Below are 23,837 nucleotides of genomic sequence, written 5' to 3' on the forward strand. Positions count from 1 at the left end.
TCAGCTAGCTAGAATAGTTAGCTAGCTTAGATGTTAATGTTTTGATTAGAGCCTCGCGTGGGCTTTGAGGAGATGGGCCTTGTAATTCTGAAGACTACCAATGGAGGGTGCTAAAACAGCTCAATCTTGCACTGAAAAGTACTGCAATGTTGCAATGCATGGTTACAGTTGAAATCAGTTGAAAGACAGAGGCACTTTGATAAGTAGTATTGGAACTGACTGAGAATGTTTACCAAAAGAGAGGGCAACATACCTACCATAACACGTATTTGTAGTTTTCCATAGAATTTCTGTGTGTGAGAATCAGAATCTGGCTTTATTCGCCATGTAAATTGCCACAGGGAGAATGTCCCTGTACTTACTGTAAGTCGCTCTTGAGAAGAGCGTCTGCTAAATGACTAAGTGTAAATGTAATATAAATGAATACGATAGGCTACGAATCTTAAATATAAAAAGTTGAAAAGGGAGGTATAGAAATACAACAGCTAGTGCCAAATGGAATATCTAATCGGCCTACATACACCGACACCTACAGTACAGATCTTTATCTATGAGACATACAAGTGCCAAGAAAATAAACCCGATAACCTTTTTTTGGTGTGGCACTTTCTATTCAACAACATTTAAAATAAAGGGTTGGCGCGGCCCCATGTTATACCTGTAGATACCTGTGGTTTGACAAAACCAAGCAATAACTGCAACATGAAAGGCGCCATATATAATATATAACTTGTATTAATTAAGCTACACATAACTTCAAAATGACTCACAGGGAAGATAACATAGTCTCGATCCCTAATTTGTTGTTTACAGTTGATGTTGGTTAGTTGAAGCCTGTGGGGGGCATGCAGCTGTGAGCCTTGTCTCTCACCAGTCTGTAATTACACAGCCTATAAACTATCCCTTTGCTTCACAACATGAGCGTGAGACAATCCCCCCCCCCCCCCCCCCCACCCTTCGAAACCCGACATTAACATGCCACGGCCCTCACACCCTCTGACCCGCTGTCCCTGCCTCTTCCTTTATGTGAACACATCTGGTTTTGCTTTGCCCCGATGTATGCACATTTGTTTGTTATAGGCCTATCATTTGGTGTATAACCCCCCCTACAATGCATGTACGTCTCATTTTTTTGTAGCAGAACTGATAACTGACAGTTCCGCCAAGTACACTGTCTCTACTACATTCCTCCTCCACATCAGCACCTCACTTACAACCTAGGAAAAGTGCACACGTCAAGATTCCAGAATTCCAATGGAATGTTCTATATTTCTTCATAATGGAAGACGGGATGGAAGACAGGGAAACTGATTGTTTTGTTTCCTTCAGGAAAGCTATCAGCATGATAACGAGCCACACGATTCAATATCGATAGGGACTTTATTGATGCTTCAGTACACAAGTCAGAAATTACAGTCCAACGAATTGTTGCATAGACAGTCAGATATATTTCTCATCGTGATAAAGAGCCACTGAGACGAAAAGAGAGGTTAAAATAGCACATCATACATACTATAGGTTATAATTTATTTTTTTAATCAAAATTACACATTTCAATGTATTGGTTCGTTCCATGAAGGCACATAGGACTGGTATTTCCAAAGCATATGAAGGCCCCAATCTTGTACACTTATACAGACATATTTTCCCATGAATGCAGGATCAGCTGTTACTCCCAGGGGTCTGATTGGAGCAACTGGAAGCCTGCGTTAAAATCCATCAATTAGTTTCCCTGTTTAGCCCTTGAGAGTCGTCCAAAACATTTGCAGACCAATTGTATGTGGCAGAAGATTGTAACACAAGCATCACACATAATCCCATAACTCACCACAAGGAAGAGAAAGAAAGTTAGACACTGAAAAACAACGGACGATCTCACCCAGGCAAAACATTGTATGAACCTCTACACTACTAATGAAAATCAATCAATCAATGTGTTATAAAGGCAAAGGACAATGTTTGGGTCCTGTATGAGTAAATCCTCAGTGAAATCACAGACGCACACACAGTCAAGACGACGTCTTTATCACTCTCTCTCAGTCGCTTTGTTTCATTCGCTCTCTCTCACTCGCATGTCAGTCTACTCTGGTCTGCACCCCCAATTTAAAAACCCTGAGCAATACATTCGAAGACAGACTGTGGGTGGGCCAGAGGGATTCTAGATCATTCCAACGTCCAGCCACAACATTCCTGCATGTGGCACCACTCTATAGAAATGACATCACATGTCAAACACCCATTGTGCTGGAACGTCTTGAAAACACACAGCCAACATGTGTGTCACCCTGTCAGGGTGAATTTCAGGTGATAAGTTATGCTTCATGATATATTGATCATAGAAACGAATCGCAAAAAACTGATCCCAATATCGCCCTCAAAGGTCTCCTGCGGCCTTTCCCCCTCAGACTCTGTCAGGCTCCCCCTCTCATCTCTCTCCCTGTGTCGCTCTCATGGTACTCATGGTGGGGCTGTGGTGATTCAAAGCAGAGGCAGTCAGAGACCATGACCCGCTGACATGCCCTCTTTCTCTCTCTCACATACGTCGCATGAAAGCAAAGAACATTTAGTGATACAGTAAAAAAAAAAAAAAAAGATCACAATCATATACAAGTCATATTACTCCACGTCATACTGTAAAAGTGCACATTTGGGGCTCTTTGTTACAAAAAACTCAAACACTATGCAAAATACAAAAGAGATACATTTAAATAAAAAAGGAAAAAGTGACCTTATTCACAGCAACATATCTCTATTCTAACAACAACCAAAGTAATAGGTGACTTTTACTGACCACAATCCAGACTGTTCAAATTCCCACCTTCATATCTTTTCCTGCTTGAAGCGTACAGGAGAAAATACATTATCATCCTAAACAGTGTACACACACACACACACACTCACACACCAGGAGGTATGAATGGTTACCCCCAGCCACATTGTTTATGTGTGTGCCGGTGATAGTCCCATTGAGTCTAAATCAGGTTTGCCTAATGCACGCCAGGTAAACTGATGAAGTTGCACATTACAGAACACGCTTCAACCAACTACTGCTGGTTAACTAGCTCTATGATGTGTCCACACCACAAAGTATAACCGACAAACTTAGAACAGTCTTTGAGATCTACAAAATCCTGTCATCTAAAAATCACCCAGGCACCCATCATCCAAACCAAATAATCTATGTGTACATTGCAAACAAGTGCAGTGGTACAGCTAGTTACATTAATTTCAACAAACTTCCAACAGTAAAAAAAAACAAGCAAACAAGTATAATTTAAAAGTAAAAACATGTCAAATGTAGGTAACACAGCACAAATAGCACAGGAAACAGTTAAAGGGAGACACGACTGTAAGTTATAAAACCACAAGGCATAAATCATTGATGAGAAATTGGATATAAGAGGAAGAAGCGGATAAAAAAATGGAAGTAGGAAGCCTGAACAGGAAAGGGAAGTGAGATAAAGTAGACAGAGCAGTGCTACAGTTTTCCAACTTCAGCATGGGAGTTAAAACAGAGATAACAGCAGCAGGGTATCTGCAGCCATAGTCAGGTGGTCAGCGGTGGCCACGTTCTGATCACGCCTCCCGCCTCCTTCTCTGTCTCCTCTCCATCCTGGTCAGGATCAGTGAACCCAAGTGATCATGAATGAGGGTAAACATGTCGGAACACAGGTGGAGGAGAGTGGAACACCCCGGATTTGATCCAAATCAAATCAGTGCCTTGTTCTATGGGTACTACCTCTCTACTTTTATCTGTCTCTGCATCAACGCTTGGTTTTGGTCTTGTCGTTGTATCTTTCGTTTTACTCGTCGAATGTTTGGTTCTCGGAAATCATGTCAGATACTGTGATGTTGCAGTATCTGATGCCTATCATCAAACGACAACGCTTTTCCACAGAAACACAGAGGTGCATAGCTGGAATACAAGCTTGTCAACCGAGAATACTGCTACATGAGACAATGAAGAGATTAATGAGCCAGAGTCATGCTGGGGTCAACAATAGAGACCTTTCAAGACGTGTGCAAGGATGTGTGCTTGCACAGATATGCGTGTTCCCAAAGTTTGCAAATGTTTTCCCTGCGTGTTTGTGTCACTGAAAATAATTCAACGGACAGACAGTTTGTGTTAGTTAGTGTGTAACGTGGTTACGTGTGTGAGTGTGTGTGTATGTGTGCGTGTTTGAGAGTGTCTTTGTGTGTGTGCTGTCATGGCTTATGGAACTTTTCGTTGTATCGGTGGATGGTGACACAACCATGGTAGGAGATGGGCCTTGGCATCGCTGCCACCCCCGTGATGATTCCCGTGGCTGGGTCGTAACACAGGATGTTATCTGACGCCTCGCCTGTCTCCCCCCTCCCTCCCAAGATGAAGATCTTCCCGTTACACACCGACATACCACAGCTCTCCTACAGAGGGGAGAGATGAGGAGGGGGAGAGATTTATAGAGATAGAAATGAAATTAGGAAAATGGAGAGGGAGGGGGGGGGGGAGGGAGGTATGGAAAGGTAGAGAGGAAACAAGGGGAATAGAGAGGGAGGGGGGAAAGATGGACAGAGAGATTAGGGTTGATACTGAAATTGTTTGGCGTGGCTGTGTGGTTCATGTGTTGGTCATTGTTGTGTTGTGGTTCTTTACCTGCTTGCTAAAGGTGCTGACCACATGCATCCAATAGTCCTCTATTGGGTCGTAGCAGAAGATGGACTTGGTGAGACCTCCCGACACGTAGATCAGGTTGTTGAGGGACACCGCCGTGATGCAGCGCTTAGCAATGGGAATGTTGGCCCTTAGCAACCAGGAATCGGTCTCTGGGTCATAGCACTGGACCTGCGAGGAGGGATGGTTGATTGTTCATTCTTTTGACTGAATAGATCCAAATAACAGCTTATAGACACTACACTCACTAGAGACATGTTCCACAATTAAGACGGCAACACTCGATGACCTGCCTTCTTCTGTGCTAAGTAGAGAAGCAGCTGTCTACCAGACTGAAATCTCTTTGTGTGTCAGGTAGTCTGTCGTACATCTGGCCCCCGAGGCCAAGCCCTCTCTTTTGTCTTCAACCTCCCTCTCGCTGTGTCCCAGACGTGCCCCTTCCCCTTCTCTTTTATCTACCTCAACGGCGCTAGATAAAGCAGGTGAACCGGTATGGACCACAGCCCACTGTCTCCCTTCAGGCCACTTCCAAATGACCCACGGAGGTTTGGAGGGGAATCACAGCTATCCAAGAGGTCTTCCGAGAGTCAAGTTATGATAAGTTATGCTAGCTTCTCTACATGTTCTAGTTTACTGGTAGGATCCCTGAGGGCAGGCACACAAACAGTCACACTCAGGCACGCACACACACCTTTACTGTAACCATGGAGCTAAAGGAAAGGAGTCAGGGAGAGACAGGCAGATTGATAGGTAGTGAGAGAGGAGAAGAAAAGAGACAAAGACACAAACATAAAGACATTGTGTTCATGCCAACTAATTACCTCGCACACAAAACCTGTCTGCAGTGTGAAAAGGATAACTTTACCCAAGATAGTCCCAGTATATCAGCCTGGAATCAGTCAATAAATCATATTCAGGTGATACAAGCTGTGCCCTGAGGTAACTCAATCTTCAGGAGAAGGGAAGCCTTTTTGAATTGTGGGACTTCCTTCTCATGTATTATCATTCTAGACTTGAACAGACTGTTTGTTCCAATGCAGCCATATCTGTCCTCCCAGTCTGATAGTGACTCTATGACAACCTGAGGGTCATTGGGTGTTCACTAGCTGATATGACAAGGTTCAAATATTTGTGTGCCACACAGTAAAAAGTGGACAATAGGGACAATGAATGTCCTGATTAATTTGAGCGTGAGCTATGATTCACTCATAACCGTCTATATTTAACAGTTCAAGATAATGCTGTCAGCTTTTAAAGGTGGATCCACTGTGTGACAAAACAACTGTGATTTTTTGGACAGTCTCTGACAATTCACTCCACTCCGCCCCCCCCCCCCCCTCCCCGCAAGTGCATGTTGGGAAGATGCCCTCATGGGCGGGGTCTCTCTGCCCACCTTGTCTGAGCAGGTGTTGTCATCGGGCCCTCCTCCAATGACGAAGAGCTTGCTGGCACAGCTGGCCACGGCGGGGGAGCTCACAGCCTCCTTCATGGGGGCCACCTCAGTCCAGCGGTTGGAGAAAGAGTCGTAACACTCCACACTGCTCAGGCGACTCTGGCCGTCGTAACCGCCCACGGCATAGACCTGCGAACAACAACACACACACACACACAAACAAACACGTTAGATAACAAGTCATGATTCAACATTGGGAGTAGAGCACGCCTAGCTGTTAATTCCAGGTATTGTTATTGTCTTTGGCTTTGAGATGACGGTGCTTATGGAAGCCATAGCCACGTGTGCTCTTCCTCTCACCAGGACGACAGAGATAGAACCGGTGAATCAGGTAAACGGTAAAAGTGACATGATGCATCATGACAGGCAGGAGTCCAGCTCCTCAGTGTGTTCTCCTAACTCCTGCTGTAGCCCGGTTTGGCCAGGTATGACACGCACACAAACTCTCTCTTATCTCCCCATTCTTTCGGAGGGACGTGACAGATTAGCCGCCCGGGTCGAGCTTGTCGTTTCGGTCATTTAAGATCTCGGTGTGGAGGCAAAACAGGGGGTGGTTGCAGGTGTTTAAGCATGACAGTCTTTTCTACTGTGAGGACAGTTAATATCAGCAGAAAGTCGGAGGACATTTACCATGTTTGATAGCGATGTATGTGTGTGTGTGTGTGTGTGTGGGGGGGGGGGGTCAGATGGCTGAGCAGTTAGGGAATCGGGCTATTAGTCAGAAGGTTGCCGGTTCAATTCCCGGCCGTGCACAATGTCGTTGTGTCCTTGGGCAAGACACTTCACCCTACTTGCCTCGGGGGAATGTCCCTGTACTGACTGTAAGTCGCTCTGGATAAGAGTGTCTGCTAAATGACTCAATGTAAATGTAATGTAAATGTGTGTGTGTGTTATGTTTGCATTCTGTGATGGAGACAGAGATCAGACAGTCTGACAGGTTAAGCAAACAAAAGACGTTCTTGCGTAACTTAGTGCCTTAAGGCTGGTCCTGTCTTATATACAGAAAACCCGCCATAAACACGAGAGCAAGGAAGAAGTAGGAGACAGAGAGGGGGAGGAAACAGAGACAGGGGGAAGAAGAGAGAGAAACAGAGAGAAGGGGAGGAGAGAGAGATGGGGGGTGAACACAGAAAAAGAGAAACATAGATAAAGACTGGAGAGTGGAGATGGAAGGGAAAATATAGGAAAATGTTAAGAAATAGAGGGAAGCCTACAGGACATATCTGCATAGCAACAGTGTCAGCTCTACCGACTTGCCAAACTGCAAAACAGACGAACCAATTGACACTACCTCCAACTACTCATGCAGTCTCCCACAGCTGGCACTAACCCAACCACAACACATAGTAGAGAGAGAGAGAGAGAGAGAGAGAGAGAGAGAGAGAGAGAGAGAGAGAGAGAGGGAGAGGGAGAGGGAGAGGGAGAGGGAGAGGGAGAGGGAGAGGGAGAGGGAGAGGGAGAGGGGGAGAGCGACACAGAGACAGAGAGACAGAATCAGAGTGAGAGAGAAATCGACAGAGAGCCAGAGATAGAAAACCAACAGCATTGCCATGCTGTTCCACAAGAGTCAGAAGACACCCACATGTCGATAACAAGCCACCAGTTCACAGAGGGACAAAGACAGAGTGTGCAAGTGTGTGGGTATGAACACGTGTGTGGATGAATGCGTGTGTCTGTGTAAGTGAGTGTGTATAGCGTGTAAGTGAGAGCAACCACAGGTCACAAAGGGGCCCCCCCCCGGCCCTTCCTGTGAGGACAGAGGGTCCTCCTCATGTGGACACACTGACACAAAGGGGAGTGGAAGGAAAGGGTCTAAGCCCTGAACACACTCTCCATAAACATTCCCTTGTTATACATGCAAAAAGATACGACTTGCACTCTATATAAGAACATTCCTCATAGGCTTGATAAGGACAATAGATACTCTGCACACACTTGCGAAATGTTATTGAGGCGTAAATAACAGCACTCGTTCCAAACACAGTCCCATCAAATGCATCTCCAGCAAGACAGACATATGTACCCACACATGCAATATTCCAAACTTATTTGATACAAAGACTTTAGAACCACATTCACACACGCACGCTCCGCCACGTGACAGAAGAGGAGAGTTCCTTTTGGAGAGGAAAACAGTGGTGACCTAGATTACTCTGCTTTCTCTGACAGGGAACCAGACCAGATGGACATCAGAGGAAGTAAGTATCACTTACAGCCTAAAGGAGTGTGTGTATGAGTTACTGTGTGTTTGTGGTGAGAAGTGTTTTATCGGGTGAGTGGAGAGTATATGAGATGTGAAATTAGGAAACTTGAGTGTCCATCAAACACAGGAAAACATGGGAAGAGGTTCTGGCTTCAACTCTCCAAGAATCAGCAGCAGTGACCCGGAGAGGAAATGACCTACTCTAGAGAGGAAGTCAATGTATTTATAAACAATAATATTCTGCATGCCAAAAGATTATTGAGTCCCCAACTTATGGAAAAACAGCAACGGTTACAGAGGGGAGAGGAGATAAGGGGATAACGAGATTTAAAAACAGGATTGACAGTTGTTAATCTCAGATTTAATCAAATCTCCATAGAGGAGACAGGTCTATGAGATGAGAGTGTAATGAGAAGGCAGAGTCCAACATCATCATTCTGGGGATCAAAACAGCGCTTTTTAGAGAGCGGAGAAAGGGTGAAAAGAAAGCAGATGAAAGGAAAGACACATTAAAGAAAGTGTGGCGCAGACACACAGGAAGTGTTTGGGGATATCTCGTTGTTATGTGACATACGTATCAGTGACCTATGCTCTTTTGTAAAGCTCTCTCTTGGAAGTCACTTTGGATAAAAGCGTCTGCTAAATGCATAAATGTTAATATGAAATTATCTCTCCAAGGATTTATAGCAGTTCTTCCTAGATTTCCTAAGACTAGAAGTCTTATCAGTTACCTTTCTGCTGTATGCCTGTGCCCCTCAGATGGCCTCTGTCGTGACATTGGAAAGGTGCCATGTCTCTCAGGCCCTAAGGCAATGTTACAGTCACAGTGTATAATGACTAGGTTTGTGAAGTCATGTAAACTACAGAAGGTCCCCGCTCATCTTGGAAAGTGTCTCTGTAGTGTCATAGTTAGTGTACAGCAGCTATCAGATAACACTGGCAGCAGACAAGCCTGTGTGCCTGTTACTCCCACATGCCCAGCCATGACAAGACCACACACCTATCTACCTCTTCTCTCCCCCTCTCACAGCCCGTGTCCATACACAGCTGGTAACAGGAGCGACTCAACACTCACGAACACGATGTCCTCTCCCCCACCCCCCATTTAGCAGACACTTGTATCCAAAGCAATGTATAGTACGGGGGTGGGATTTGAACTTTGACCTGCAGTCATGTGCTCTAACCACTGAACTATTGTATAGTACGGGGGTGGGATTTGAACTTTGACCTGCAGTCATGTGCTCTAACCACTGAACTATGTTTGCACATGCTGTACTGTAAACACACAGACAGGGACACCGAAAGCACATGCGATGTTCTGTATGAACCTTCCTCTGCTTTCCTGTATTGTTCTTAAACTAGCTCAACAGGTCTATGCTGTTAAATCACGCAAATTCTTCCTTATAACCAAAACAATACTGTAGTTGACCACTGGTCTTGGTGTTTGTATTGCACATGTCCAACATAGCTCTTTATGTGAGGGCCTGTAATTAACATTATGTACACATCGTTGTAAGTACTTACTGCCTTACTCAATAATTAGTGGACTGTGAACTTCGCAGATTAGTCAATGCACACACACACACATGCAGGCCTACACACACAGGTGCAAGCACGCAGGCACACACACTCACATACAGTCACACATGATTACATGCTTCAATTCAGTAATGACTCAGTGGTTTGTTGTGGTTCTGCAGCGATTGCGCAAACCATCTGGCCCTGGCCAGGCCTCCCCTGGCCAGGCCTCCCCTGGCCAGACTGCGTGGGTCTAGCTGGGTCTTTGACAAAGCGCCCAGGGGATCTGTGTGCCATGGCACAGTGAGGTCACAAGATACCCTGGCACGACACAGCTAGAGGACACACTGGCCGTGTGGGGAAACAGCTCAGATCCACCCAGGTTGAAATACAGCTAAGCCCTCTTCATTCAGTTATAACACTAGGAAGCTAGTGAGGTCTCTAACTCTTGGCAAGAATGGCTGTGATGATGATGACGAACATGTTTAAATCATAAACTCCACATTAAGGTGGTGAAAACAGAGAAAGACGCTGACCAGAGAACAGGAGTGAGGAAAAGAAGGGGAAGAATACAGGTTGACCTGAAACAAAAGGTTCCATTGAGCAGCTTCGAACAATGCTCTGTCAGGTGTTTTCTGATCAGATACCAGATCCTGAGCCAACCGTTCAACCAACTGTGAAAGTTGTTGATGCACTTGTTTAATAACAGGGGGCAACCCGCCTGCTGTCTGCTGCCTAAGCGTGGACCAGGTTGAGCTGACGGTTTATAAGCCCTGGGGCTGCCTGGCATACCTCTCCTGTCATTCTCTAAAAGAGTGAAGATGGAAAAACGTGCCTGGGTGATTCAACGATGTTGCAAAGATGATCTGTGAGGAGGTCAGTGGATCTGTAAGGACTGGTCACGGGAACATCGTTAGAATACTACTGGTCTCTGATTATATGCTGTACTTACTGCGTGTTCTATTTGTACGTCGCTTTGGATAAAAGCATCTGCTAAATGAATGAAATGTAAATCAAAGACGTGTCCTATGGCACTGAACTACCTGTCATTTCTCTGGCTGTTACGGGAATTTGTGTGCAATGGTACGCGGTGAGCAGTCTTTATCTTTCATCAGTAACTTCACAGTTCCTTGTAGGTTGCATTCTTTGAAAATGACGTCCATCGAGCACTTTTCCTCATAGCTTCATTTGTAGAGCAAATCAAACAGACGTTCAGGTTGTGCACTGCTAGTTGGAGTGATCTGTTAACGGTACTTTTCCGGTTTCTTTCGAAGACACATCAAACCCCCGCCGCCAAGAACATCCTGTTGGCTCACCTGAACAGGACTGCCGACGGTTTCTCAGCTTTACATTACAATGCTGATGCAACTTCTTCCATTGACGCCTGTGTGTCGTCATGATGTCTAAGTCTTTGTCTCTACCGACCTTCTTGTAGGCATGTCGTGATCAGTCCACACCACCCAAACAAACAACATCAAACACCAACAACAGTTTGGTTGGTTTGGTGTGATATGCCTGTTGGCGTTTGTTGGGGCAATGTGACAATGACAGTTATGTGGTGTTTGTTGGACTCTGTTGGGGCAGTGTGAACTAGGTGTACAGGGCTGGACCAGGAGGGGTGCTCACCTTGCCCAGGAGGACGGTCATCTTGTGTCTCCAGCGGCCCTTGTTGAGGGAGGCCACTCTGATCCACAGGTTGAGCTGGGAGTTGTACATCCACACGTCACGGCTGTTGATGCGACCCCCTTGAACAACACAAACACGAGCACGCTTTGAGATTGTGTTCATTTCAGCAGATGCTTTTCAACAGTGCACACATGTAGAACACAGCCCATGTCTACATCAGGCATTTTAATACAGTTGATGTGAAACACAGTATTGACAGTATGCCAATGTGCACAAACAACAGAAGAAGAAAAACAATATTATTATCTAATCTGTCGGCTACTGATGCATTTCTAAGAATAGGATTAACTGTAACCAGATTTTGTCTGATAGAAACAACTACTCTAAAAATACTTCACAATCAGAAAAAACACATAATCCATGAAAAGATTATGTTTTGGGACTAAAATGTCAAGGCCATTGTTCACAAGGGCACAGCTGATGGCTTATCTCATCAAGAGCAGGCTCCATGTGTAAACCCAGTAATCAAAGTCCAGTCCCTAACTAACCAAACACAGTCAACACTTCCACGCACCTGCCACCTCTTTACACAGCTTTGACTACAACATTTCTTTGTATTTAGAGTACATGCCATGCAAACATCAAAGATTTTTACTGAGCTTTTAAACATACACACTGTACATGTGCACACACATTTGCACACACACACACACACACACACACACTTACACACACGTGCATGTATGTGCACACACACACACACACACACACACACACACACACACACACACACAGTGTGGATCTTTTGTAAATGACAGAGCAGCAGTTGATTGGTTTCTTCCTCTGTCTCTGGGCAAACCTGTACTCAAAGGAACCGTTTTTTGCCTCTCTTCCTCCTCTGGCAAGAAAAACAACATTCAACACTGCGTGTCCCAGACACGTGCAGAACAAGTCACAACGCAACACCAATATCTCCCTCCCTCTCTCTTTGCCTTCATCCCTATCTCTCTCTCTCCTACCTCTCTCATGCTTTTTCTCACATTCTCCACACCTGCCTGTTGATTCTACACAGTCTAAATCAAAAGGCCCAGTTGATCCCTGTGACAACACGAGAAGCACTGAACCAACAGAACAATATATAGACTAAGAGTAGAATATAGGTCAAAACCACACAAGAGCAACATCGTCCCTCTGGCATGAGGCGGAAGCAGAGCAGACAAAAGGCTGATTGACGATGAGTCTGAGGCTGTGAGCTCTGAAAATCGAACAGTACTTGATAAAGGTCCACTGGAAGGCTAGGGCCTAACTACCACGTCCTCATGCACACAGGAGAGGCTTAGAACAGGCCATGTCGTGAGACAGCATGGAGTTTGGTTAAAGGTGCAGAGAGGCCAATTGGACATGCCCAAACGTCTGCCCAAATGTACACAAACAACGACTGTGTTGTGTGCCACCCCTTGAATGAGAATCCTGTAGTAAACATATAAATCGTGCTTGTTGTTTTGTATGACAACAAGACTTTGCTTAACGCCGCCATTTCTTAGCCCTGTGATTTTCTCAGGGCAGGAGCTCCAACTGAACAATGGGTATCCATACTTGATACAATAACTCATGGGCTCAACCTTCCATAATGACACAACATTATTCTCAATCCAGTATGGTCTACAACCACTGTGGTGCAATTTTATCTGTCTCGGAAGAGGGGTTTTCTTTAGATGAAGAGGGTGGTGATATCCTGTTTGGTAGTAGGCAAAAAATCATATATCCCTTTTATATACCACAGAAAACAAAACAAATGGTTTGGCTCATTGGTTACATTCATATGAGCACTGGCCTCTTTCTTCACATTGTCAGCCATGGTTATTAACAGACTTCTTGGAAAGAAACACGCTTGTTTTATGATCCAGTCCATTTGAACTTTGGCCTTTCTCCCTGGCCTCTTGTCTAACATGGCTGGGTGGCAGAAGAACCATGCTTATTCTGGCTACCAGCTAAATCGGTTAACATAGAGGAGAAATTTACGGACTAAATCTATGGACTGACCTGCTGAACAGAATTCTTTCTTAAGTTCTCTTGAGTAGGAAAGAGCTCATGGATGACTTAGGTGACAGAAATACTGCACATTTGCATACATGTATTTGAGCACAGTACCTGTCATTATGGTCTTTTTGGACTTTGAGAAATTCCAATCATTGGGTACATGCTAACATTACCTCTAGACCTCTACTCCAGGAATGCAAATCTGGCTCTCTAGCCATTGGCTGTCGTCACAGTTCTGTATTTTCATAAAACCACGACACTTAGGAATCCAGCCCACCATTCTTCAACGGTACTTCTAGGTCAGGTGTTATGGTAGTTGACAGTACAGTGTCGTGAGAGCAGAGGGTCTGTGATAAAAGACAGCCATGGTTCCAGTCAGGTCAAGACAAGACCGCCTGAGAGGCCCCCGGTGCCCTTTTGATGCTGTTGAGTCTATTTCAGACCACAGCTTACTGCAGCTGTGCTTGAGACAGGAGGCCCTCCAAAGTATGTGTCCCAGAGGAAGAGAAGGGGGAGGGGGGTGGGGGGGGAGAGAGAGGAACATACCAGGAATAAAGGGGGTTCAAAGGAAAAACGTGGAAGATTTAAATCGAGACAGAAGTATCTGTTTTGGAAAAAAAGAAGCCAGTACAGTGGGGTGGGGGAAGACCAGGGAAGAGAGAGAGAGAGAGAGAGAGAGAGAGAGAGAGAGAGAGAGAGAGAGAGAGGAGGAGATAGGGAGAAACAGAGAGAGATAGGGGGAGAGAGAGAGAGAGAGAGAGAGAGAGAGAGAGAGAGAGAGAGAGAGAGAGAGAGAGAGAGAGAGAGAGAGAGAGAGAGAGAGAGAGAGAGAGATGTTTACTTTTCCAGGCACTGCTTCTGAGATGATTGAGAGCAGGCACGTGAGGACTTGGCAAAAAGGCAGCAAGGAATATAAACATGGCTTTCTCCTAAAGCTAACTCTATCTCTCACTATCTTTTTAGGTCATGAATAGAATCTTGAAGTAAATCGAGCATCCATGTTTTCATACAAACCCTGATGTAGTTGATGGAAAAAACACGATGCAAAAACCTTCTGGAGTTTTCCAACTTTCCTATTATACCTTAACCCGTGAACAGTTACTCAACAAAACCACTGATAAGCAATAGCTTCAGACCAAGGCTCCGTTAGTGCATACTACTCAAGAAGAATGAAATGCTGTTAATAAAGCTCATGTTGCTTTCATTAGGAACAGTGTATGACGTGAGGCTTCTGCCCTGTTAAATCAAGGCCCTGCTGAGGTTAGTAAAAGAGAGGCTTGCACCATACTTGGCGCATGCTCTCTTCCCAGCATGCATCAGCCAGGTCAGAAGGCTACAAGTCACAGCGGCCATGAAAAGACTGATCTACAATCAGCCTGCAATCCTGTTAAGCAATGTTTTCACCAGCAATGTTCTCACCAGCTACACAACTGACCTGTGATCAGTAACCTACAGAGTTCCTTGAAAGACATCAATAACAAGTTGTGTGACCCTAAGCACAGGCCAATTGGGGAAAAGAAAGTGAAGAGGAAGCTGGGCCAAAGAGGACCTCCCTGTGCAGCGAGCCTGGAGTGTGAGCCCAGATGTTGTTCTCACATTTTCCTCTGACTCAAACAGCCTGTGGCTAAATAAAACACACAACGCTAACAGCCACCGCCTCCCGGCTGGTCTTCCTCCTCCACTGTACCAGTCCTTAATACTGAAACTGGACTTACTGAGGAGTCAGAAATATGAGACAGGCCCATTGGTTTCAGATATTTGAAATAGGATTCAGACATAGCCAGGTAGGAAGTAGGGTATAAGCAAGCTACATCTAATGCAAATAAGGCTTAACCGTTTTTGTCCAAAATCAATCAAGTCTAACGGCTCCATGCAACGTCAGCGTGGTGACGGCTCTTACCTGATACCAGGATGTCGTTGCGCAGGGCACAGACGGCATACTCGGACTTTGTGAACTCAGGAAGCTTGGCCAGGGACTTCCACTCGCCCGTCACCGGGTCGTAACACTCGGTGTAGGGCAGGTTGAAGCCCCCCACCCTCTCACAGCCTCCCACCACCACGATCACCTCAGAGAAGCCTGTCGACCTGTGTGGAGGAGACAGGGAGCGAACGAGAGGGGGTTAGAGAAGGGAGAGAGGGGCAGGTGAAGTGGGAGGTGTCCTGCACCACAGTGAGATCCAACACTGGGAAGACCCAGCCATGGCCTGACCTGAGACAGGAACAGAATTAATATGATGATGGTGGAGTTCAGAGAGAGGATGGTTTAATATGCCGGGACAGGTGGAGAATGGAATGGGGATATGGTTTCTGTTGGCTTGCATGTGGCATACAGTTATCTTTCGAGACAAATAGAAGAGAATAAAATATCACACTTGGGGCGAAACTGACTTTCGAATTGTCCCCTTATCTGATTTCCTTGCCATAAGCGAAACTCACACGCTGAATACATTTCATTTCCTTTAGTCTAGCAACGGTGATCCACTGCTGGCCCTCGGGCAACAGTTTGGAAGTACCATCTGTGTACCCCATCATAGACATCCCACCATCAGCATCAGCATGCTGCTCGATTGGCTCTCCATTACCCTCTCAGCACCAGCAGGGTGTCTGTGCACTTTCCCCCACATTCTAATGTCTTCATTCATGCAGGCTGTTTCGAGGCATGAGGTGTGTAGAAGGGGGGGGGAAGTTCTCTCGTGTGTGCTACCCAGTAACAAAGCACAGGCAGTTTTGAGGAGAGCTAACGGAGGACAGTGAGGCCCTGGGGGTGTCCCCGTAGATCTGGGGCCGGGGTAAGGTGGGTGGAGTTGGAGGAAAGGAGAACTCATGAATCTGTCGACAGATCCTTCTCTATATCTCAGGCTTGGAGGGGCCCCAGGGCTATGCAAACACAGTCAGACAGACACACACTAGAGCAGCTACCTGGCTGATCTCGTTTCATCTGCCTGGATACTGACGCGATTGAACTCAAACACCTTTGTTAACTGACGCCCTCCGCTGTTGCCACTGAACCAGCAGATACATATACGGATTAACTCTTAGAAGAAGGGCCGCAAGTGGTAGGGCAGCACAAAGAGTCGATCTGTCATCACAATCAACAACTGAAGTCGTGCTTCAGTCTCAAGGTTGTTTTCTACGACAGTTGAAACCAAACTTTCAACGCGTACAGTCCACCTAAACATGCAACGAAAATCGGAATCTTTGGGTAAATGGGGTACAAAGAGTTAACCCTATCTGTTCATAAAAGGCTAGGTTAACGCCTCCAAATACATGCATGTTTGTGTTTATGAGTGATTCTACTTCCATTCTCGTATGACAAGATGGAACAATGTATGATCCTTCTGTGATAGCTGCTCCTTGCAACATTTCCCTAATTTTCAAGAGAAGTCGAATGTGTATGGACTTGTCATGACATTTTTAGTAGAAATTGGGCTTATAAATCTATTCTCACTCAATGAAGGCTCTGTGTGCTTAGCTAAGCACAATAAACTGTATGAGAGAGAATGAGTATCCATACACACGCAAACACACATACAACCTCAAAAGGTAATTGAGTGCGTCAGTATGTTGAAACCCCGACCATATAGGAGAGCACAGTGGAATGTCTATTCTCTCTGTATGTCTCTCTCTTCCTCTTTCTCTCCCTCTCATTACGACTGTCATCTGTCTTTTGACCAAAGAAGAAGGTGGATGGAATTTCAACGCTCCTTATATGCAAAGCACATTCAAACAGCAGGTCCTAGTAAAAAAATACCAAAACACCAAGTCACAGTAAAATAGCTAAGCATTCCTGTGAGATGGTGTAGTACATCACAACGCTTCCTGTTCATGGTTACCTGCGTGGCCTTGTCCTGGGTGACATCATCTCGTTCCCCAGCACGTGGTAGCGCCGGGCCTCATGCAGCAGCTGGTAGCACTCGGGAGCGTTCTGGATCAGCTGGTCTCCCTCCACCGTCTGGACGAAGTAGTTGGGGTGCAGCAGGGGCAAGCGCACGTGGTGGAGCAGCTCCTTGAGCAGGGGCCTTCTGTTCTCCACCGTGTGGTACACCCAGCGCATCACCGCCTCAAACACCATCTCCTCCTTCCCGATGGCCAGCTCGTCGCTCCCGATGTACTCCTCCAGCTCGTCCATCCTCAGGTCCAGGAACTCCTCGTGCTGGGCCACGTCTTGGAAGTTGGCCAGGGCGTAGCCGCGGCAGCGGCTGGCCAGCTGCTTGAGGGCGTGAGCGTCAGCGAAGCGCTGGATGCCCAGGCAGTTGCAGGGGTCCAGCTGGTCCTCCAGGAACTTGGCGCAGGCGTCGCGCAGCGTGGAGATCTGGAAGAGGCTGGAGGTCTCAAACAGGAACTGGACGTTGTCTGTGGTGATCTTGGCGCGGCCCGTGTACACGAAGCTGAGGAAGGAGTCCATGGCCTCGGCCAGGATGCCGTTGATCTCCACCAGCATTTCGCGGCTCTCGCGGTGGTCGTTGCAGAACATGGCCCGGAAGTAGGAGGAGCAGGCGGAGAGCACGGCTCTGTGGCAGGGGAACTCGCGGCCCTGCACGCTGATGACCACGTCTGTGAACAGGCGGCTGTCGCGGAACTCGTTGAACACCTGGAGGATGGCCTCGGAGTGGGACGAGCCGGAGGAGAAATCCAAGATGTCCTGACTCGTCAGATTCTTGGAGTCCACCTCGAACACCTTGGGAGTTATAGCAAACGACAACATTGTTGCGTTTCAAAGTTGAGGGTCTGTAAATGGGTCATGTCACAGTTGACTGTCCAGGTTGGTGAGTCAAGATAGTTCAAACACACAGACATGTATCTTAACCATTACAAAACCGGACAATTTTGCCACGAGCAAAAAAAGAAAAAGACTTGTCTAGCGGTGTTTGTAGAAACTCACCTTGCGTTTGACAGCAGGGGAGTCCCGGGTCCCCGAGTCCTCTCTGTTCAGCCTTCTGCCCAAAATCAACACCATGGCTGCTGCCTCACCGTAGAGATCTGCTTTAGTCCTGAGAGGGAAATGGAGAGGGACAGGGAGACAGAGTGTTTAAATGCATTGTGTACTGTACGTTAATTATTTAATATCGCAAAACTGTTAAGTGTGTGACAAATGTTTCACTTAATAACATCATGTGTTGTTGTCATGTGGGGGGTGGGGGTGGGGTGGTTAGATGGAGCAAGAGAGGAACTGCAGGCTATAGAGGCAAATAAGTCACAAGGGAAGTATGCGAAACAGAGCAAGACACAAAAAAAATACGTAACACAAACAATTCCAGAGCCCTGAGCCCTAGGATAGAGTTACAGTGTTTTGCATCACTGCAACGAGAGACTAGTAGTTTTAAGGATTGGATTTTAAGCTAGAAGTAATACTTGAGAAGACCTCCTGGGGCTATGTAACAGTTTTCCCTCAAGCTCTGTAGGTGACATGGTAGGCTTACATATTCATTACACAAAAACTGTACATGCTGAACTCCTGTCTGGAGATGAGTTAGGCAACATTGGCAAGGACAACCCACATGTCAATCAGTTTTTTTTTAGAAAGGCAAGTTAGGACTGTAAAGAAAGAGCGCAATAATACCATGTTTTCAACCGCGATGTTTGAAGACTGAACAACAATGATCGCTTTTTACTGCCAAACAGATTAATTCGCATTACCCAGCGTACCTCTTTCTCAAGTTTTCTTTGATTACTCTCCAGAAAATAGAGACTAATTTTATATGATACATGTAGGCCTATTGTTTTATGACTTGAGAGAAAAAAAAGAATGGCAAAGACACTAAAACAGCACAATATTACCTATTCTTATTTTCATCACATACACTTGTAATAGTAGATTTACATTTACATTTAGCCATTTAGCAGACGCTCTTATCCAGAGCGACTTACAGTAAGTACAGGGACATTCTCCCCGAGGCAAGTAGGGTGAAGTGCCTTGCCCAAGGCACAACGTCATTTGGTTTGCATAGCCGGGAATCGAACTAGCAACCTTCTGATTACTATCCCGCTTCCCTAACCACTCAGCCATCTGACTCCCTGATAGTATATCAGTCTGACAATTTGCGACGTGTAAAACATGAATAAGTGAATATAACTGTTTGCGAGCGTATCCATGCATGGATGTAGCTAGGATTCTTGTGGACAATAGTCACGGAACAGGATCCTACTTGCACCAGTCTGCAGTGCTAAAAAGATGACGTGAAGTCATATTCAGCCGAGTTATTAATAACGTGGACCTCGGTATAACGTACCCATTATCGCAAACAAAACACACCTATTTGCTTGTGTTTTCGTGTCAGTGCGTCGGTGGATTCACCGACTCACTCAGTGAGTTGGAAATAATGAGGACAGGTTTTGCCAGTGCTCCCTGACACGCAATTTCCCTCATCCTACCCTTTACATCTTATTCATATTACTTCATGCATTTTACTGTCTCTATAATACCATTATTTGATGCAATCTTGTAATCTGATAGCTCACAGTTATAATAGATTTTAACCAAGCGCACTATAATAAACAAATGTTCCCATGGCAATTTTTGGAGTAAACGTTTCTATTTTTGTTTTTGTTTATTTTAATCTAAGGTAGCAACGCTGCAGCAGTAGCATAAGTAGCATGCAGACAACGACTTGCAGATTTATGCAAATAATGTAGATATACTATTTATATAAATACATTTGAGGAGTAATCAATATGTAATTGAAATGAACTTGGACATGAACGTCTGATACATTTCTCCAGTCTAGACAGTTAAAAAATATTGACAGAATCATACCTTATACAGAAGTTCCCGAACAAAACAATCCAAGTAGGCTAGTTTGTATTGGATAAAAAGCACACAAAAAAAGAAAAGTAAAGTGTTCCCTGAAAATAACGACTATACTGTAGCCTACAAGCTAAACTTCTTAAAGAAGTGAACTAAATTATATAAATCATGCACCAGACATTGTGACTTGTTATGATGGCAGAGACAAAGAAACAGTACTGAGCTGTAAACATAGAACAGAGTTGGGCTATATGTCACATCCTTAAAAAAAACATACTGTTCCAAGTCAGCTGGAGACGTAGGGGGATCATGGGTAGTGTATTTCGTGTGAGAGGGAAGTCCTTATTTCTGGATGGGGAAAAAACAACACCTCCCAAGATGCGCATGTCCTCCACGTGGCTATTCTTTGTTTGCAAACAAAACAGCTTTTAGGACAAAAAACGGTCAACCATAAAACTGCCAAATCAGATTGTGTAATAATCTGGATATTTGCCGTAAAGTAAAATGTTGCCTAATAGGGCAACGTATTTTTGAGTTAGTATGAGGGTATAGTTTAAATAGATAAAAAAAAAACTTTGGCATGGCCCATATGCTGGAAAAGTTAAATTATTTACAAAACATCGTTGAACAACTATGGGTAAACCACAGCACTATCGTTCCTTCTATCACCCATCTGTCAGTTTGTTTATCCAGACACGTGATAGCGCAATACCCAAATAATAATAAAAAGTAATAGCCTATTCCGCTTTAAAAGTGGTAAACAAAGGGAACGTAATTTGATATAGAGCACGTGGATGGAACAATAACATGCTGCACACGGTCCTCTTTCAGGTGAGGGAAGAGGTACGATGACGTCACAATTTACGGGTAATTCAGACAGCAACTTCCTTAATTCTGTGAACTGCCTTGCCACATCCTCTTTGACCCTTTTCCACAGTTTGTTGTGAATTTCCAAGTTAGTGGAGCCAAGTCTCAGAACATAATATAAGCCTAGGCCTGCTTTAATCAACAGTACCCTCTAGTGGAAACTTTAGTACACCCAAGCAATTCAATTACATACACATTAACACCACACACACACACACACACACACACACACACACACACACACACACACACACACACACACACACACACACACACACACACACACACACACACACACACACACATACACACACACTGCTGTCCTCTCCATGATGATGATCCACAATTAAGTTCTTTATTAAACGATAGTTCCTTGATGGTGTAGTTCCATCGGCATCCCGGTCACACAATGGGGGTGATGCTGGTGGGTCTCCTCAGGCTGTAGAAGGCGTGCAGAGGGGCTCGCAGGTCTCTGTAGCGCAGGCCATACAGGTACGGCGCCAGGGCTTTGGGCAGAACCAGCAGCACGTTACACACCACCAGGGACACCCAGAGATCGGCCTGCAGGTCCAGGGGGCTGTGGAAGGAGTAGATGAGCAGCTCGATGACCAGCACCAGCATCGGGCAGAAGGAGAGGAAGAGGTGGAGGTAGTGGATGAGGAAGGTGCCCTTGGCTCGGTTGGAGCGCTCCCCCCTCCAGACCCCAGACATGTGCGTGTGGCAGTAGAGAGCCAGGTATCCAGAGAAGGCCAGGAACAGGATCAGCAGGATGATCGTCACTGTCAGGAGCATGGAGGCCTGGGAACCCAACCAGACCACAGGAGTGGGGATAGGGGATATAACAATCCAGCGATCACGTTTGAGTATAAAGCACGTCTCAAATGTTTACAATGTTAACCAAAGTGCTGTAATATAAATAGCTAAGTGCGGGTGAAGATTGTTACAAAGTACACACAAGTAGAAGAATCAGACAACAGCTTGGATCTGAATGAGCTCTTGTTGAATAACATGCTCCTGCCGTTGGAATTATGGCAGTAATTATCTTGCATTGATCAAATGTGTTTTCAGATCCCTCCGAACCTGTTTCTGGACAGCCATCCTTCCTTGCTTACGCTCCAACTCTAATCAAGCTCTCTAATTAGCTGTTATCCATATATAGCTATATATAGCTATATAGCTAGAATCCAAATATCAGTTGGGGGTTGGAGCAAAAACTCTGCAGGAGGCCAGCTCTCCAGAAACAGGGTTGTAGATCATTCGTTTTCCTGATCGACCGGTCGATTCATTTGGCTGATGAGGTGACAGGTTTGAATGGCCGGCTGGTGACGGAGTGCTGGGTACCTGCAGGGGTGTGGAGTGGCTGACGGTGAGGACCAGCAGCAGGGGCAGAGAGCAGATGTGGTGGGAGCAGGGGGTTGTGGAGTGGTACCACACATATACCCCCACCGAGGCTGCTGGGAACAACACCGACACAGCCCAGATGCACACCACGACCTGCCTCGTCCTGCAGAGAGAGAGAGAGAGGAGAGAGAGAGAGAGAGAGAGAGAGAGAGAGGAGAGAGAGATGGAGGGAGGAGAGAGAGATGGAGGGAAAGAAAGGGAGATAATAAGGAAGGGAGTGAGAGAGAGAGAGGGAAGGAGAGAGAGAAGAGAGAGAGAGAGAGAGAGAAAAGAAGAGAAGAGAAGAGAAGAGAAGAGAAAGGCATAGCCAGAGTTGTAAAGACAAAGATACATGGAGAGGAAAATGCAGAGAGAACATTTTGAACAAAAGATCATGGACTTCAAACAGGCAAAAAATCCTTATAATATCTGCTAAATTACCTTGACACGGGCCACAAGGCTAGGTACCGAAGCGGCACTCGAACAGCCAGCAAAGTGTCCAGGACCATAGCCATGGTGCTGAGGATTCCCACACTGTATAACGCCCCCATCAGGAAGAGAATGGTAGCGCAGGTCCACTGAGACATCAGCACACCCGCCGCAATCACACAGGAGTTCAGCATGTACACAGACAAAAACAGCATGTCGCTAAGCAACGAGTTGGCCAGCAGGAGGTAGCGGGTCTCCTGGCGCATTCTGGGGCTGGGGGGGGGGGAAGGGAGGGAATGAGGGGGAAGAAGAAGAAGAAGAAGAAAGACTGAGGAGAGATAGTTACCTTGGACTTTGGACAAGGTATCCACCTCCCTGCACTGTAGGAGGGAGGTGATGGACTGCATGCCTGGGGGAGTACTCACCTGGTCAAGATCTTACCCAGGATGACAGGGACAACCAGCAAGGCGGCTATGAAGGCCAGGATGGGACAAACCTTCACCGCCCTGGTGTGGCGAGGAGGCAGGAAGATGTTCCACTCTCTGGCAAAGTGCTCCCTCTGCCTCTCCAGCCGGTCTGAGGAGTTGGTGTGACTAAAGGTGTGATAGTGTCTCTCAGCGCTTCCCGACCTGTTGTACCAGCTCCCGAAGGTACACAGGACAGACAGCACCAAGTTCCTCTCCTTCCCCATTATCGAGGACAACGCCTCGTCAACACCACCGTTCTCCATGGCAGGCTTGGACGATTCTGACATTGGGAATGAGGCGAGGGGGTGTGTGTCCTGTTGGTGTCTCCTATCATCCAGTGGTGCATTAGGTAATGGTTTCCTTGGACACCTGTCTGTGGTCAAACAAGGTCTAGGTGGCTAATGGCCATAAACACCATGCTCAGGCTGTCTGAGGCTTCGTAACGTTACGTAATG

The 23,837-nt window shown here is 45.9% G+C and overlaps 2 protein-coding genes across 3 annotated transcripts; both read right to left on the minus strand.

The window, feature by feature from the left end:
* Positions 1–1,361: 1,361 nt before the first annotated feature.
* klhl24a (kelch-like family member 24a) lies at positions 1,362–20,416 on the minus strand. Of its 2 annotated transcripts, none has more exons than XM_067253477.1 (8): positions 20,249–20,416; positions 18,377–18,485; positions 17,328–18,172; positions 15,395–15,579; positions 11,455–11,573; positions 6,048–6,236; positions 4,637–4,825; positions 1,362–4,407 (listed from the first exon to the last, which is right to left on the minus strand). In XM_067253477.1, exons 2-8 carry the CDS (start codon positions 18,449–18,451, stop codon positions 4,207–4,209), a joined length of 1,803 nt encoding a protein of 600 aa, XP_067109578.1. In that variant the 5' UTR covers positions 18,452–18,485; positions 20,249–20,416; the 3' UTR covers positions 1,362–4,206. The 2 variants fall into 2 exon arrangements, with proteins under 2 accessions (XP_067109578.1, XP_067109579.1); XM_067253478.1 differs by having other exon boundaries at positions 18,377–18,474; positions 20,239–20,416.
* A 1,092-nt stretch (positions 20,417–21,508) lies between these two features.
* LOC136958828 (probable G-protein coupled receptor 148) lies at positions 21,509–23,669 on the minus strand. The gene is made up of 4 exons (XM_067252941.1): positions 23,341–23,669; positions 22,928–23,188; positions 22,448–22,610; positions 21,509–21,904 (listed from the first exon to the last, which is right to left on the minus strand). Exons 1-4 carry the CDS (start codon positions 23,667–23,669, stop codon positions 21,509–21,511), a joined length of 1,149 nt encoding a protein of 382 aa, XP_067109042.1.
* Positions 23,670–23,837: the final 168 nt, after the last annotated feature.

This window comes from Osmerus mordax, chromosome 16 (assembly GCF_038355195.1).
Source record: "Osmerus mordax isolate fOsmMor3 chromosome 16, fOsmMor3.pri, whole genome shotgun sequence".
Classification (NCBI taxonomy): Eukaryota; Metazoa; Chordata; class Actinopteri; order Osmeriformes; family Osmeridae; genus Osmerus; species Osmerus mordax.